Genomic DNA, 17,067 nt, shown 5'->3' with positions numbered 1-17,067 from the left:
GTGGGATGGATCCGAACTGGCATTTGTCTGGCTCCCGCTTCCAGCCCTGGGCTCTGGTCCTGCCTGGCCCGGCTAGACCGAGGAGCCCTTCGGCGCCGGGTCTGTGGCTGGGCCGGTGTCAGACGCTGAGCGCGTCACCTGGCCAGCGGCTGCCGGACGGGGTCTCGCTCGCTCCCCGGCGTTTCCTCCAGCCCTCCGGTCATTGCTGTGATGCCTCCCGGGCCCCCAGTAACCCCAACTCCCCTTCCGAGTCGCTCTCCCCGGATACAGCCCCGCCCTGCCCGCCGGCTGCGGTCCTGCTCCCCAAGGGGAGGGCTCTGACGCTGTCTGCCTGGGCCCAGCTTACCAAGGGATCCCGCTCGCTCTGGGTGCCAGGCCTGGGGACGGGGCAGGGTCCCTGCAAAGGGAGCGGGAGGCCCTGGGCACCTGCCCGGCTTGCTCCCCCCAGGACCCCTGGGCTGGGGTGGGGGGAACAGCCACAGACTCACCTTTGCTCTGCTCTGCCCCTTGCCCCTGCTTCACCTCCCCAGTCTGGGGCAGCCGGACGTTCTCGTAGGTGAGCTCCGCATCGTCCTCCTCTGCGGGCGCTGCAGGGGGGCAGACAGGAGGGGGCGCTGGTTAGTCTGCAGGCCTGGCTCAGGGCAGGGGCGGCACCACGCAGGGGGCACGTCAGCTCCTACCTGCCTCCTGGGACCTGGAGCCCGTCGTGTTCCCCCGAGGGGCCTTCACGAACCTCAGGTCGGCATAAACGACGCCCTGGGCCATCGGGGAGCCGGCTGCGCCCGCGGGGCTCACTGGGGAGGGGCTGGCTGCGCCCGCGGGGCTCACTGGGGAGGGGCCGGCTGCGCCCGCGGCGCTGGCTGTGGAGGGACCGGCTGTGCCCAGTTGGTGCTGGCTGTGCAGGGACCGGCTGTGCCCGCAGCGCTGGCTGTGCAGGGACCGGCTGTGCCCGTGGTGCTGGCTGTGCAGGGACCGGCTGTGCCCAGTTGGCGCTGGCTGCGGAGGGACCGGCTGTGTCCAGTTGGCGCTGGCTGTGCAGGGACAGGCTGTGCCTAGTTGGCGCTGGCTGTGCAGGGACCGGCTGTGCCCGCGGCGCTGGCTGTGGAGGAACCGGCTGTGCCCAGTTGGCGCTGGCTGTGGAGGGACCGGCTGTGCCCGCAGCACTGGCAGAGGAGGGACCGGCTCTGCCCGCAGCGCTGGCTGTGCAGGGACCGGCTGCACCCAGTTGGCGCTGGCTGCAGAGGGACCGGCTGCGCCCACGGCGCTGGCAGAGGAGGGGCCGGCTGTGACCAGTTGGCGCTGGCTGCGGAGGGACCGGCTGTGCCCGCGGCACTGGCAGAGGAGGGGCCGGCTGTGACCAGTTGGCGCTGGCTGCGAAGGGACCGGCTGTGCCCGCGGCACTGGCAGAGGAGGGACCGGCAGTGCCCAGTTGGCGCTGGCTGCAGAGGAACCGGCTGTGCCCGCGGCACTGGCAGAGGAGGGACCGGCTGTGACCAGTTGGCGCTGGCTGCAGAGGAACCGACTGTGCCCGCGGCACTGGCAGAGGAGGAACCGGCTGTGCCCAGTTGGCGCTGGCTGTGCAGGGACCGGCTGTGCCCGCGGTGCTGGCTGTGCAGGGACCGGCAGTGCCCAGTTGGCGCTGGCTGCGGAGGAACCGGCTGTGCCCGCGGCGCTGGCAGAGGAGCTGGCTCACTCGCTCTGCGGCAGGAGAAAAGTGATCTCACAGATAGCAGGAAGCAGAAGTTTGCATGGGGCTGTGAGCAGCTGGGGCCGGCCAAGCGCTGACGGGCTCTCGCCAGCAGCCAACTTCCCTTTTACTGGCTCCAAGCAGAGAAAGTCCCGACCCCTCCCCTGGATCTAATGAACTGACAGGAAAGGCCCCTGGCCCGGGGCTGGAGCGATTCACCCCACGCTCTGTACAGAGATGCCCAGCCTGATGGAGGCAGAGTCGCTCCAGACCCCACCGGGGTTACCGGGCAGGGACCTCTGTGGCTGGGTGACTCTGGGGGAGAGCAGAGCAGCTTGTCCACTGGCAAGAGCTGCAGCATTGATTTCCACCCCTCAGGGCCGGCTCCAGACCCCAGCGCGCCAAGCGCGCACTTGGGGTGGCGTCCCAGCGGGAGGGCGGAAGGCGGCTCCGGTGGACCTCCCGCAGACGTGCCTGCGGAGGGGCCGCTGGTCCCGCGGCTCCGGTGGAGCATCCGCAGGCGTGCCTGCGGGAGGTTCACCGGAGCCGCGGGGCCAGCGGACCCTCCGCAGGCACGTCTGTGGGAGGTCCACCGGAGCCGCGGGACTGGCGACCGCTAGAGCGCCCCCCGCGGTGTGCCGCCCTGCTTGGGGCGGCGGAAATCCTAGAGCCGCCCCTGCCACCCCTGGCCATGTGCAAGGTGCTGCTCAGACAGGGACGGAGACGCCGTCCCTGCCCTGGGAGCTACGCCCCGGCACCGGCTCCATGCAGAGGGCAGGGCGCTGGGAAGAGAAGCCTCTGGCCTGGTCTGTGGTTGAAGCTGGAGACTTTGTGAGTCGCTGCCATGGAGGCCTGGGGCCGACACTGACCGTTCTGCCAGCCTGGCTCTGTCAGCTCAGAGCGCGAGGACGTCACCCCGACCGACATCGCCGTGCTGGTGTGACGAAGTGGGATTGTTCTTAATGTTTCCTCTGAATACTGTGTGGGTGCCTCAGTTTCCCCTGTGCATTTCTTAAGTCTCTAGGTGGTGGGATAAAGGCCAGTGTGCATAAATGGCCGACACTCTGTCTCCTGGCAACTAATGGCCGGGGCCCTTCCCCCCTGCAAGGGGATGCTAAAGGTGGGGGAGAACAAAGAGGTCAGGTGACCTTCTGGCCCGGGAAAGGAACTGAGCAGAGGAGGAGGGGCTGGAGGGGGTTTCAGTTTGGAGCTGGCTGGGAAATGGAGGGGAGCCCAGATGGGGCTCAGGCTTCCCAATGGGGCTGTGGTGCACCTGGGGCCCCAAGATGGACCTAACTGAGGGGGTCCTGTGGTCTGTACCAGCAAGATCTGCCTTGGACTGTGTTCCTGTCGTCTAAATAAACTTTCTGCTTTACTGGCTGGCTGAGGGTTACGGTGAATTGCAGGAAGCCGGGGGTGCGGGGCCTTGTCTCCCCCAGACTCCGTGACACCTGGACACAGCACAGGGAGCCCTTAGGGTAGCCCAGAGAACTGACGGTTGGAGCATCCTCCAGTCTGGCCAGCCCAGAGCCCAGCCATGCTGTGGGGAACCCTTGGGGCAAGCTCTGTCTGATCTCTTCCATCAGACTCCAGGTGAGAGCCCGACTCCTGCCAGCTCTGATCCCCCACCTCCTTCCTCCCCAGTCCTGTTCTCCAGCTGGGGATTGTTCAGTTTCCCTAAGGAGCGGGGGGACAGTCCATATCCCCCTCGGGCGGTGGGTGCTAGGTGCCAATGTCTTGGCGATTGGATCTGCCCGGGTCTTCTCAGATGCTCCACTGATGTGGGGATTAAGGCCCAGACAGCTAGTCCCACCCCATGTCTGTTCACCTGCCCTGAGAGCAAACAGTCCCCTTCCATCCACCAGGTAATAATGCAGCAGAGAGGGGAAACTGAGGCACACACAGGCTTCATACAATTACAAAGTATTCCCAATTTGTCACTGCAGACACTGGCTGGGTGTGTCACTCACTAAAGAGTGGACGCGTCTCTCCCAGGCTCTGTCTCAGGTGGACTCGCTGGGCAGAGCTCACAGCGCCAAGAGGGGGGCTGGACCCCAGAGACTCAGTCTAGGAGGCGGTGACACCACATGGCTTATTCTGGAGGAAGAGTGAGACCCCCAGGGGGTCTGGCCCACTGCCGGGCTCCTTGTCTGCCTGGGCTCTGGCCTGCGTCTGCCTCGCAGGGGGACGTTTCTCCCAGGGACACGAGGACCCTCCGTTTTCTCCATTGCTCCCACTTCACGTTGGCCTTTCTCCTGGCCAGGGCAGCATCACTCCCCAGCCACGTGGCTTCCAGCTGCTCCTCCCGGATTCACCAGGGCTGCATCCCTGGCTCCCCCCGGCACTGCAGGTACAGCTCTCCGCCCTGGCTCTGCCGGCAGCTCAGGCCATGGCACCGTGGTGGGGAGACTGGGGGCTGGCACAGGGATGCTGCAGTGCAGCCTGGCTCTGCTCTGCCTTTTGCTGCAGCTTGCAGCTGCCTCTGTGTGGGACTGCAAGTCAGCCGGACACGCACACCCACACCCACCCGCCAGCACCGTGCCCCCCCCAGCACAAGCCCAGCCCTTCCCGCCCCCCGCCGCTGCGATCCAGCCTCTGCTGGCGCACGGGCAATGGAACGTCCCCAATGGGCCCCCTCGTCTGCTACCCAGGATCCTCTGTGGCTGCAGGCTACTGCCCATCCTGGCAGCGCAGGGCGAGTCCAGCGAGCCCAGCAGCCCCAGCCAGCAGGGGCCTGGCCCCAGAAAAGGCCTGGGACAGGGCTCAGCTACTGCCCGGCTCTGTGCTGTCCTGGGAGGAGCCCCCAGCCCGGTGCCTGTCGCTCACCCTCTGCTGAGAGGTGGGTGTGGGACTGATGCTCCACGCCGCGGCTGGGCTCTGAGCCCCAGTGGCTGGGTGGGGGAGAGGTTCCCTGGATACGCTCAATGGGATCGATGCAGGGTCCCCCCTCCCTGACACACCGGCTCCCCAGAGAAGGTGACAGGGCAACATTTTCCTGTTTTATTGGTGAGCTGTACAGAGGTGGGGGAAACAGCCCCCCTGCCCCCCGCCCCGGCTGCTGCTGCCCATCACCGTTGCATCTGGGTGCCTTCTCCATCAAATCTAGAGCGACAGCGCGGTCCCTGGGGGGTTTCATGGAGCCTCTGGCACTCTTCCCCTTTGGGGATAGAATCTGTGCTTGGGGCAGGGCCAGGGGTTGGGGGATGCAGTGGGGGGGAGGGGGGCTCAGCATTGTGAAGGTTTCTCGTATGGGGAAAGCCTTGTCGCAGAGGAAGGTGTTGCAGAGTTCCCTAGAGAGGCTCTGACTCCGGATTCACTTGATCTCCGGAAGCTCATGCCGCAGCCGGTCCCCTCGCCCGGGCATGCTGGGTCCCAGCTCACGCGCTGTGCCCTGGTATCACGGAGTGTGGGGGAGTCAGGCCCGGCACCCCCGGCTTCCTGCGATTCACCGTGACGCTCAGCCAGGCAGTAACACAGAAGGTTTATTAGACGACAGGAACACAGTCCCAAGCAGGCTTTGTAGGTACAGAACACAGGACCCCTCAGTCAGGTCCATCCTGGGGGTAGGGAACTTAGACCCCAACCTCGGGGTTCCCTCCGATTCCCCAGCCAGCCCAAGACTGAAAAAACAACCCCTCCCCCATCTCACTCCCCCTGCCCCATCTCACTCCCCCTGCCCCTGGCTCCTCCTCCCGCCTTTGTCCATTTTCCCAGGCAAAGGTGTCACCTGGCTCCAACCCCCCTCCTGGCTCAGGTTAGAGGCTCAGGCACCGTCCCTCCCCTAAAGTCAGCCCTGCTCTCCCCTCCCCATGCAGACAGCCCCAGTAAAACTAGACACGTTCCCCGGTCAGTCCGCCCCGCCCCGCCCCGCCCCCCCTGCGTCACACCTGGACCCTGCAGTCTGCGTTGCCCCAGAGGAGTGCAGCTGTCGGGGGCCAGAGAGCGACGTTCTGGCTCTGACGGAGCGGGGGATTGACCCGGTAATTGCTCTGACGGTCCGGGCCTGGGCAGTACCTGGGGCCGCTGGTCGGAGTGGAGCATGGGCCTGATGGGCTCAGGGGAGCCCAGACCCCGGGGCGGGCGGCAGCCACAGTCTGGGCCAGCTGGAGCCTGGGCTGAGGCCGGGATATGTCAGGAGCTGCTGCTGTTCGTGTGTCGATGCCGCACCGTGCCCGGCCTTGCCCCGCACTCCAGCCCGGGATCAGACTCAGCCAGCGCTGGCATGGGCCGTGTGCGGCAGAGCACATGCTGCAGGGCATGTCCTGGGCAGCGGGGGACCTGGGGAGGCAGGAGTGTGGGGCCTTCGTTGGGGGGTCTGGACCTGGGCAGCAGGCTTCCTGGGGGGGGCAGTCTGGGGAGGGGAGACAGTGCGGCAGGCTCCCGGGGGTGGGGGCGTATGGGTCACCGGGGTCCTGAGGGGAGGAGGACTGGGAGTAGAGGGGAGCAGGTCACCAGGGGCAGGGTCCCGGGGCTGGGCCCTCGGCCGCTCTCACTGCGGATCGATGCAGGTGTAGGTCGTGTTCCCCCACAGGAAAGTGGGAGGGGCAGAGCCGAGGCCCCACTGCAAGGTGAGGGCACTCTGCTCACAGATCCAGCGGCAGGGGTCTGTGCACGACCCGCCCGACAGCCCTCGGCCCGACACCCTCCCACAGGCCAGGTAGGAGGCGGTGGAGCGCATCACTGGGAAGAGCCTGGGCAGAGAGAACACAACAGGCAGCGTCAGCGACTGCAACGTCAGGACGTATCCTGGGGCCTCCGTCATGGAGATCCCTGGGGGCAACACCCAACCCTCCATCACACAGGGGCTCTGACAGACCTGGGCTGGGGCACCAGAAACCAGATGCAAACTGCAGCTCAGGGGCCCCCTGGGCCCCCAGGAGGCAGCAGCAGGGTATCCGAGGGGATTGTCCCTGGGAGCCCTCTTGGTCATGAGAACCATGTGATGTTATTGATATAATCTGGGACCATACAGAACATGGTTGCAACAACCAAGGTCCTGCAGTGGCACCAAATCTTACGTAAAGGGGGTCATCTAAGGTGTCTAAGACCAGGTTCTGGGTTGCTGGTTATGATTATGCTGTCTGTGTGCATGTGTCATTTTGTAGTTGAAGTTATGACTATTGGCTCTATACTGTCTGTATTTCAAACTTGTTCTGTGCTTCTGGGTGACACCCCAGACAAGTTGGTGTTAGCTCTGCCTGGCCTGCTTGATGGCCCATTAAGGACCATCAGCTACACAACTGACCCATGGAGAGGAGGCAGATACACATTGTAACTCAGCAAAGTATGTAGGGACTTGCCCATGTGACTCCAGACTCCATTTTGCTGTAATTTTCCACAGTAAGGACAAAGAGGTTCTTACACCTGGAAAATGCTATAAAAGGCAGCTGTATCTCCTCCATCTTGTCTTCAATCCTGCTTCTTACCTGTGGAGGGACTTTGCTACAAACTGAAGCTCTGAACAAAGGACTGAATGACCCATCCCAGCGGGTGATGTTCCAGAGACTTGATTTGAACCTGCAGTTTACTCCATCACTGCTACAAGCCTGAACCAAGAACTTTGCCATTACTGTATGTAATTGATTTCATTTAACCAACTCTTTTATTGGGGTGTTGGTTTTCATAACCATTCATCCCCAGGACGAGTGGCACTGGTGGTGATACTGGGAGACTGGAGTGTCTAAGGAAATTGCTTGTGTGACTTGTGGTTAGCCAGTGGGGTGGAACCGAAGTCCTCTTTGTCTGACTGGTTTGGTTTGCCTTAGAGGTGGAAAAACCCCAGCCTAGGGCTGTGACTGCCCTGTTTGAGCAATTGGTCCTGAATTGGCACCTCAGTTGGGTCCCGCCAGAACCGCATCGTCACAGTGGTGTAGTCGTGCTTGGATCCACACAACCAGGTCAATTAAGCTTTGGGCCAGAACCCCACGCTATCCAAATTTGAAATTTGGGATTGAGAGTTTGGTTGGTTAAAGATCAGTGACCATGAGCCAGAAAGCATCAGCAAAAGCAATGAAACTGCAAGCCCTGATGGACAGCCTGCAGCTTGAACATGAGCAAAAACTGGCAGAAATTTGAATGAAAGAGAAGCAAGCCTTGGCCCAGCTGGAGAAAGAAGCTGCTGAGAGAAAGAGGCTGCTAAGAGAGAAGAAAAAGCTCGTAAGGGGCGTCTGGAGCTGCTGGCTGCTGAACAGGAGACTCACAAGATGCAACAGGAAACTCACAAGATGCAACAAGAAACTGCCAGACTTCAGCTCCAAGTCAAAAAAGCAAGGGAAGAACAGCAGAAACTTTATCCTCTTGACAATCCAGTTTATAACTGTGTTGATATGTGGTATTACTCTGGGCTGTTTTCTGTGTTTAACCAGTTTTGCTATGGCTATGGAGAGGGGATTCTAACCTGGTGGGTAATAGCTGTTTGTCTGTGCAAGAAAGCAGTGTGTCTGTGAATGGAGTTTCTGAATGTCTGTCTGATGTCTCAGAAGTGAATCTGGAGTTAGATCAAGAGCAGAAAGATCTCATTGGTGAGGGAAATGTTTCTCAGGAGCAAATTAAAGTAAATGGTCAGGTGGAAGCCCTAACTGAGGAAGGAGAGGGTAGATCTGTAATGGGTAATAGATTGGTGGCTAGTACAGCTTGTAAAGGGGAACCTGAAATGGGTAACTGTGATTTGCTGGAAGTAGCTCAGTGTAGTGAAAAAAGCAGCAGCTTATCTGTTGGGAGTGGCAATGTGCCTGGTAAGGAAAGTTTGAAGGAGCCTGGGCAGCCTTGTGAGCTGATGGCTTTGTCCAATCAGCAGTTTGGGCAGACAGGGATAGTGGAAGATGAGTGTCCTTATCCCTTACCTGTTTCCTGTGAGGAGAAATGTGACAGTGAAGGGAATGTGCCTGTCTCTGTCAGGGGTATTGACTTGCCTATGGAGGGAGCTACCTTGGTCTCCAAGCAGTTGTCTGTGAACAGCCCTGTGTGCTGGGACAAGGGAAATGAGATCCCAAGCTGTGTGTCTGGTGAAGGAGAATGTGTCTCCGGCTCTTCTGTGTCTGTGGAGCAGACAGAAGGGGCCTTTCAGCCTGTGATGGTTGAGAATAGTGCAGTTGTCTCAGAGTTGGTTGTGGATACAGCTAAAGCCCAGGAAGGGAATGGTCCTAAATTTGTGTCCACTGGGGAGAATGGCCCTGTGACTAGGTTGCATCCAGTTAGTGTCTTAGCAAAATCCCAAAGAACAGACAATTCTGGTGCTTGTATTTTGCCAGTTGCTAATGTGTGGTTGGAAAAGGGTGTAGCAACTCTGTCTGATCAGGGTGATACCCTAGCCAGGGCACAAGGAGAGCAGAAAGGTGATTTAATTGTGTTACCTACTGACAGTTTGACAACTTGTAGCAAGAAGGGAAAGATTCCTGAGCTTGTGTGTGACTAAGGGAAGGAGAGTGCTTCTAACCTGTTATCTAGAAAGTCTGTGAGTTTGCCTGAAAGGGGATTGTGTAGGAATCTGCCTGATGGGCCTGAGGTGATTCTGAATGTAAGTGAGACCCAGAAAGAGTCTGTGGTTGCTCAGGGAAGTGTTTCCTTTAGAGCAAGCCCTGGGTGAAGAGGGTAAGGGCAGAATTTCTGAGGGGTGAATTGCTGCTTAGAGAAGCTCATAGGGAAAGGAATCCTCATGGTAGCCTGTGCAAGCAGTTTGCTGCAACTGAAGGGTGTGAAAGCGATTTAATCAAGGAAGTTTCAGTTCCTAACAGCCAGACATTTTCTGTTCTAAATGGATTCACTGACTTCCCTTTTGAGAGATCCAGTGTGGGCAGCTTTGAAAAGGTCTCAGATGGAGTAAGAGCTGTTAAGAAAATTGAGCAGCCCTATAACCACGTGGCTGTGTGTGGCCAGCTTGTTGGGAAGACCATGGTGTTGGGACAGGACTGTCTCCAGACTGATTCTGGGAGTGAGCAGTCTGTGCTTCAGGGTCTAAGGACAGATTCAGTTACTGGTGTTTCAGAGCAGAACAGTTTTATGGATGCAGGGGAAAGCCAGCAAACGCTCACCCTCAGACGCTTTGGATTTGTGTGGTATCTCTGTAAGACAGAGTCCAGCCTTGGAATTGGTAGCAGCTAAGAAGTTAAAAACTGGTGTTGTGTTGATGCAAATTACCTGGCTGGCAGGGAGAAGAAAGACTTGCTAATAGCTGTTAGCACAGAGAGCCCACCCCATCAGCCAATAACTTTTCTTAAGCAAAAGCAGATCCAATCCACTGTTGTTCAAACCAAGTTTTACCCTGAGTTTGTAAAGAGATTCAATCATATTATTGAACATGACTTTGGTAAACCATTTCGGTTATACGCTGGTACGGCCTCTAGCCCAACACTAGCTGTAGTGAGACAGACCCAAGGAAAGGGGGCTCTTGGGATGCAGTCAGTGATGTTTTGTCATCCCTTCCTGCATCAATTTTGCGTTGGGGGTGTGACGTTGATATGAACTGGGACCATATAGAACATGGTTGCAACCAAGGTCCTGCAGTGGCACCAAATCTTATGTAAAGGGGGTCATATAAGGTGTCTAAGACCAGGCTATGGGTTGCTGGTTATGATTTTGCTGTCTGGGTGCATGTATCATTTTTAGTTGAAGTTATAAGTATTGGCTCTGTTCTGTCTGTATTTCAACTTTGTGCTGTGCTTCTGGGAAACATTCCAGACAAGTTGGTGTTAGCTCTGCCTCCTGGCCTGCTTGATGGCCCATTAAGGACCATCAGCTACACAATTGACCCATGGAGAGAAGGCAACACGCCTTGTGACTCAGCAAAGTGCAGGGACTGGCCCATGTGACTCCAGACTCCATTTTGCTGTAATTTTCCACAGTAAGGACAGAGGTTCTTATACCTGGAAAAGAGACTATAAAAGGCTGTCAAGTATCAGAGGGGTGGCCGTGTTAGTCTGGTTCTGTAGAAGCAGCAAAGAATCCTGTGGCACCTTATAGACTAACAGATGTTTTTGCAGCATGAGCTTTCGTGGGTGAATACCCACTTCTTTGGATGCAAGTATCCGAAGAAGTGGGTATTCACCCACGAAAGCTCATGCTGCAAAAACATCTGTTAGTCTATAAGGTGCCACAGGATTCTTTGCTGCTTCTATAAAAGGCTGATGCCTCATCTCCATCTTGTCTTCAATCCTGCTTCTTACCTCTGGAGGGACTTTGCTACAAACTGAAGCTCTGAACAAAGGACTGAATGACCCATCCCAGCGGGGGATGCTCCAGAGACTTGATTTGAACCTGCAGTTTACTCCATCACTGCTACAAGCCTGAACTAAGAACTTTGCCATCACTGTATGTGATTGATTCCACTTAACCAATTCTAGCTCTCATCTCTACCTTTTTCCCTTTGTAAATAAACCTTTAGATTTTAGATTCTAAAGGATTGGCAACAGCGTGATTTGTGGGTAAGATCTGATGTGTATATTGACCTGGGTCTGGGGCTTGATTCTTTGGGATCAAGAGAACCGTTTTCTTTTATTGGGGTGTTGGTTTTCATAACCATTCGTCCCCATAACGAGTGGCACTGGTGGTGATACTGGGAAACTGGAGTGTCTAAGGGAATCACTTGTGACACTTGTGGTTAGCCAGTGGGGTGAGACCAAAGTCCTCTGTGTCTGGCTGGTTTGGTTTGCCTTAGAGGTGGAAAAACCCCAGCTTGGGGCTGTGACTGCCCTGCTCTGAGCAATTGGTCCTGAATTGGCACCTCAGTTGGGTCCCGCCAGAACCGCACCATCACAAACCATGAGCCCATGGGCCTATCTAGTCTGGTCTGGCTCTGCTGCAGCCTGGCTGAGGCCATGGGCAAGGCGGGCACTGCCCCTCCTGGTGCCAGCTGTAGGATGGGGGCACCTGGGGGTGCAAACAAATCCACCATGTTGGCGCAGCTCAGGCAGGACAGGAGGTGAGGGGAGCCCCCAGGGATCAGCTACAACCTGTTGGAGACCCTGCTCCCAGCCCCTCCCTGAGCGCGGAGGGGATGTGTGTGGGGCGGGGGGGGGAGGTCTGTGCAGCCTGCGTAGCAGGCGGGGGGGTGGGGGAGCTGAGGAGAGCTGGCTGCGTACAGCTCCTCTGCCTGGATTGTCCTCAGCTCCCCGGAGCCGTGGGAACGTCCCAGCACCCCAGGGTCCTGGAGGAGGCCCCAGGGGGCAGTTCTCTTGGCAGCCCTGGTAGGGGAGGGCCCTGGGGCCGAGGCCTGGGGCTTACCTGTTCAGTGCGGAGCCGTCCACCCACTTCCAGTCAAGCCCGGCACGTTCCTTCTTCAGCCCAATGTGGAACGTGTTGCTCTTGGACACGCGCTGCAGGAAGGCCTGCCGCACACGGAGCCGGTGAGTGTGAGCCCCAGCTCCCTGTCACACGCGTGCACATACTCACACACGTGTGCACACGCACATGCTGCACTAAGCAGCCCAAGCAGCTGCGGGCAGAGCAGTGTGGACGAGTGGACAGGCGCAGTCCCAGGGGCAGCTCGCTCTCACTGGCGCGAGGTGTGGGCAGTGCCCGCCTGCACAGACCACCCATCTGCCTGGTGAGCAGCCGTGGTCTCGGGCCCAAGCCCAGCAGGCTGGGAGAAGCAGGGCTCTGTCTGCAGGGAAGGACGCCGGCCCTGCTGCCAGGAGCCACCATTGTTACTAAGCTAGTGGCAACAATGGGGTTTGGGCAAATACCCAGCGCCTCTGTGCTTCTCACGCCGCCTGCACTGGGCACGGCCGTCGGTGCCTTGACTGTGTGTCTGAACGGCACCTCTAGCAGCACCGTGCCCCCGGTGCTCTGCTGGGCCAGCAGTGACTCCCACGGGCCAGCACCCTCCTGGGAGCGCCCCACGCAGGGAGCCCACTCGCCCGGTTTATACCGACGCCTCTTTTGGGCTGCGTTGTCTCCTGGCCAGAGCTGGGACAGAACCGGACGTGGGTTTGCCCGGTATCAGAATGCAGCCCTGACTGTGCAGGGAGAGCGCCTCCTGCTGAGCCCTGCCCTGCACTGCAGCGCCCCCCAGCGCAGCCCTGACTGCAGGGAGAGCGCCTCCTGCTGACCCCCCTGCTCCCTGCACCGCAGCACCCCCAGCGCAGCCCTGACTGTGCAGGGAGAGCGCCTCCTGCTGAGCCCTGCCCTGCACTGCAGCACCCCCCAGCGCAGCCCTGACTGTGCAGGGAGAGCGCCTCCTGCTGAGCCCCCTGCACCGCAGCACCCCCAGCGCAGCCCTGACTGTGCAGGGAGAGCGCCTCCTGCTGAGCCCCCTGCACCGCAGCACCCCCAGCGCAGCCCTGACTGTGCAGGGAGAGCGCCTCCTGCTGAGCCTGCTCTGCACTGCAGCACCCCCAGCGCAGCCCTGACTGTGCAGGGAGAGCGCCTCCTGCTGAGCCTGCTCTGCACTGCAGCACCCCCAGCGCAGCCCTGACTGTGCAGGGAGAGCGCCTCCTGCTGAGCCCTGCCCTGCACTGCAGCACCCCCCAGCGCAGCCCTGACTGTGCAGGGAGAGCGCCTCCTGCTGAGCCCTGCCCTGCAGCACCCCCAGCGCAGCCCTGACTGTGCAGGGAGAGTGCCTCCTGCTGAGCCCCCTGCACCGCAGCACCCCCCAGCGCAGCCCTGACTGTGCAGGGAGAGCGCCTCCTGCTGAGCCTGCTCTGCACTGCAGCACCCCCAGCGCAGCCCTGACTGTGCAGGGAGAGCGCCTCCTGCTGAGCCTGCTCTGCACTGCAGCACCCCCAGCGCAGCCCTGACTGTGCAGGGAGAGTGCCTCCTGCTGAGCCTGCTCTGCACTGCAGCACCCCCCAGCGCAGCCCTGACTGTGCAGGGAGAGCGCCTCCTGCTGAGCCCCCTGCACCGCAGCACCCCCCAGCGCAGCCCTGACTGTGCAGGGAGAGCGCCTCCTGCTGAGCCTGCTCTGCACTGCAGCACCCCCAGCGCAGCCCTGACTGTGCAGGGAGAGCGCCTCCTGCTGAGCCTGCTCTGCACTGCAGCACCCCCAGCGCAGCCCTGACTGTGCAGGGAGAGCGCCTCCTGCTGAGCCTGCTCTGCACTGCAGCACCCCCAGCGCAGCCCTGACTGTGCAGGGAGAGCGCCTCCTGCTGAGCCTGCTCTGCTCGCTGTGGCATGTGAGTGTTCCCTGGAGATCTCCCATCACCCCGTGCGGGAAGGACGCCCCCTCTGTCTACATGCTGGAATTACACTGGCAAAGGCAAAATCCTCTGTGCCGGGTGACCAATGAAATCTGCCAACAACCTGCCAGCCCAGTGCCAGACGCCTCCTCCCTGCACTAGGCCTTGCCCCGGAAAGTGTGGGGCAGGGGCCTGTACTCCCTTTGCCGGCTCCTCCCGGCATTCAGCACCGTGGCCGGGGAGGGGAGGGTGGCTGGGTGCAGGGCCAGGAGCAGGTTTGGGCAGCACCTCAGTCCATGGCCCCACGGTGCAGCTGGCCTGGCCCTCGCGCCGAGCACTCACCAGCGTGGCGTTGGCTCTGACGGTGACGAGCTGGGCGCCGCGGGAGCAGCAATCCTCTTTGCTCTTGGCCCAGTCCCTCTTGGCCGAAGAGAAGTAATAGCACTTCCCAGCGTCCCCGAGCCAGCCGGCTGGGCAGAACCGGCACCGCCCTGTGTGGAGAAAACCAGGGAGCCCAGCCCATGCTACAGCTGGGCTCCAGACCTGCCTCTGCCCCAGCCCTGGGGTGCATACTGCCCTGCCTCAGCCACGGAGGGCCCCACCCCAGGATCCCACAGCGGATCGGGGGTCCTGGGATGAGCCAGGGGGGTCTCCCAGCGCTCTGGCTCTCAGGCCGTTGAGGGCTTGGTGCTGCTTCCTGCCCAGGAGGTGGTGAGCAGCCAGGCACAGCTGGGGGTGGGGTGGGGTGGGGTGGGGGCGTGCTGGAGTGCTAGACACGAGGCCTAGGTTGATGGTGCCCAAAGCCAGTGGGGAAGGACTCTGGGCTCCCCACTCCTACAGGGCTGGGAGCCGGGCTGACTCTGGGGGACGGCGAGACCCTCCCCAAGCCTTTCCCAGGACCCTGCCTCACTCGCGTACCTGCCAGGAACCTCTCCTGCTGCTGCAGCCTGTGCTCGAGGCTCTGCTCCATGCTCCTCAGCTTCAGGGCACAGCTCCCCACTCGCCCTAAAGTTGCAGACTATGAACACAGGAACTGCCAGCCTGGCTCGGCCCAGGGGCCCCTCTAGCCTGGCCGCCTAGACAGGGGACAGGACAGGGAGTTCCCCCACCCTGCCGGTTAGGGCTGGGCTCAGGCCCTGCGGTCACAGGGATTACATCCCATCTCAAAGCTCGTCTCCTCTCTGCTGGAGCGCTGGGCGCCCGCGTTAGCCACGCAATGCTTAACCCTCATCTGGTTCCTGCTGAGCTATTGGGCTCAGTGTGTCATGGGGCAGGGAGTTCCCCAGGTACACGTCAAAGGTGTTTCCTTGTCTGTTTCAGGTTTGTTGCCTCTGACCCCCTGGCTGGGCCCTTGCCCCCGTGTTATGAGCCAGGGAGAAGAGACGTTCCCAGTGTCCCATCCCTACCCGGCAGGTTAGTCTGGGCCCCTTTGTCCCCCTCAGGCCTCTCCTCCGTACCCCGCCCAGGCTCGGCCTTTCAGCCTCTCCTGAGGGCAAGCTCGCCCCGCGGTGACTGGTCTCTGAACACCCTCTGACCGCGCAGTACCAGCATCCCGCTGCGCTGTACGATGGCACTGGAGAATTCTCCAGCCAGGGCCTTTCGCAGCGGATGTTTTGCAGGCACAGTGCTGTGCTGAGCAGGTTTGGCGGAGGGGTTCGAGTGACTCCTTTCTCTGGGCACAACTTTGCATTGGTTGTATTGAATTTCATCTGCCACCCTGCAGCCCAGGCAGCAGCTGGTGAGAGCTCCCCCTCTCGAGGGGCTGAGGGAGGAGGCCAGAAGCTGGCTATCCCATGCAGCTGCTTTGTGGCTACTTGCCCCGGGCTAGTTCTCTGGGAACCTTTGCACAGCTCCCACCCCAGCACCCAGCTGGCCCTGGCTCCGAGCAGGATCCTGACCCCCCTGGGCCATGTGGGGCAGGTGCTGCAGTGACTGGCCGCTGCCCATACTCACGGTGCAGGTGCAGGCCCAGGCCGAGCAGCGCTGCCAGGAGCAGGATGCACAGGAGAGCCAGGCCGAGAGCCACCCGCCGCCAGGATGATGAGGGGAGCCGCTGCAGGGCTAAAGGAGAGAGAGTCCGGCTGGGTCACTGCTGCGGGGAGCTCAGCACAGCAGAGTCCCCCAGGTAACAACTAGAGGAGCTTTTGGGAGGCCTCAGCATGGTGGGTTCTCCCTGGGTCCCAGCACATGGATTGCTGGCGGGGGGGAGATCCCTGGGGGGGCTCAGTGTGGCAGGGTGAGGTTGGGGGAGGGCTGCCAGCTCAGCCTGCCCTGTCAGGGAATCCCCTGTGGTTGAGTCTCTGCTCTAGGGTGTTTTGCCCCTTCCCTGGCTCTGGCTGTCCCCCCAGGGAGCTCACAGCTTCACAGGCATCAGTGCCTCGGCCCTGGGAGAAGCACTTCAGCATCCCCACCACTGCAGCCTGGAAACCCAGGCAGGGAGAGGGGCCGGAGCTCGCCCAGGGCCACAGAGCTGGGAATAGGAGTCAGATCCGCAGCACCTTGGCCCCTGCTCCGAGAGCAGCCGGTCTCACGGGCAGGGTGGCTGTGTGTGGTGTGTCTCTGGAGTGAGGGTCCCTTAGCTGTGACCCCAGCTTTAATGACCCCCCAGTGCCGCCCTGTCCCCGCCCCACGCCGCCAGCACCTTTGTCGCAGGCCTAGCCCTCTGAGAGGCGGGAGGGGTCCGTTACCTGCTGTCGGGGCAGGTGGGGGGAAGGAGATGTCGGCGTACACGACCCCCTCTGCCATCTCATGGGCTCCAGCCATGCTCCCTGCCACTGGGACGGCAGCACCCCACCCCCGCGCAGCCTGGCGTGGTGTGAAATGGAAAGTGTCACTGCACGTTTCCGTCCCCAGAGACGCCAGCTGGGCCGGCGAGTGCGCGCGGGGGCGGCAGCCGGCTCGGCACAGCCCTAGCAGCTCTCCCAGGGGGGCAGTCCCAGCGGAGACCTGCCCAGCTGGGGAGACAGGGACTCCCACAGAGCCCGGGCCCTGGGCACTGGCTAGGCTGGCCGCGCTGGGCTCCAGCTGCTCTGCCAGGGCACGGCCATGGGTCCAGCCCCACACAGAGCTGCCCCGAAGGCGCCAGAGCCCCCCTTGCTGGTGCCTGGCTGCTCTGTGATGCGGCACACACCCCCCGGGCTCTGGTTTCCCCTGTCATGGCTGGCGGCTCATGCATGGAGCACATGACAGTGGCCCTGCAAGGACAGACAGATGTGTCGTGGGCGGCCTTCCTGCCCCCGGCCACCACTGCCACAGGCCTCATGCTCAGGG

The 17,067-nt window shown here is 60.9% G+C and overlaps 1 protein-coding gene across 1 annotated transcript; it reads right to left on the bottom strand.

Annotated features, from left to right (window-relative positions):
* Window positions 1–6,176: 6,176 nt before the first annotated feature.
* Window positions 6,177–16,576, bottom strand: LOC123372835 (killer cell lectin-like receptor subfamily G member 1). Its single transcript, XM_045021342.1, has 6 exons — window positions 16,485–16,576; window positions 15,751–15,858; window positions 14,716–14,802; window positions 14,140–14,288; window positions 11,906–12,009; window positions 6,177–6,378 (listed from the first exon to the last, which is right to left on the bottom strand). Exons 1-6 carry the CDS (start codon window positions 16,558–16,560, stop codon window positions 6,177–6,179), a joined length of 726 nt encoding a protein of 241 aa, XP_044877277.1. The 5' UTR covers window positions 16,561–16,576.
* Window positions 16,577–17,067: the final 491 nt, after the last annotated feature.

This window comes from Mauremys mutica, chromosome 6 (genome assembly GCF_020497125.1).
Source record: "Mauremys mutica isolate MM-2020 ecotype Southern chromosome 6, ASM2049712v1, whole genome shotgun sequence".
Classification (NCBI taxonomy): domain Eukaryota; kingdom Metazoa; phylum Chordata; order Testudines; family Geoemydidae; genus Mauremys; species Mauremys mutica.
Note: the sequence above shows the minus strand (reverse complement) of the source record. Positions and strands in the feature narration are given on the sequence as shown.

What these genes read in the sequence shown, in the direction of transcription:
- LOC123372835 (XM_045021342.1), bottom strand. Translation starts at nt 16,560, where the DNA reads ATGGCTGGAGCCCATGAGATGGCAGAGGGGGTCGTGTACGCCGACATC. An exon ending in TCAGAGCCAACGCCACGCTG is followed by an intron (nt 12,010 to 14,139) that starts GTGAGTGCTCGG and finishes CGTGTGCGGCAG; the next exon opens with GCCTTCCTGCAGCGCGTGTC. An exon ending in GACGGCTCCGCACTGAACAG is followed by an intron (nt 6,379 to 11,905) that starts GTAAGCCCCAGG and finishes CTCTCTGCCCAG; the next exon opens with GCTCTTCCCAGTGATGCGCT.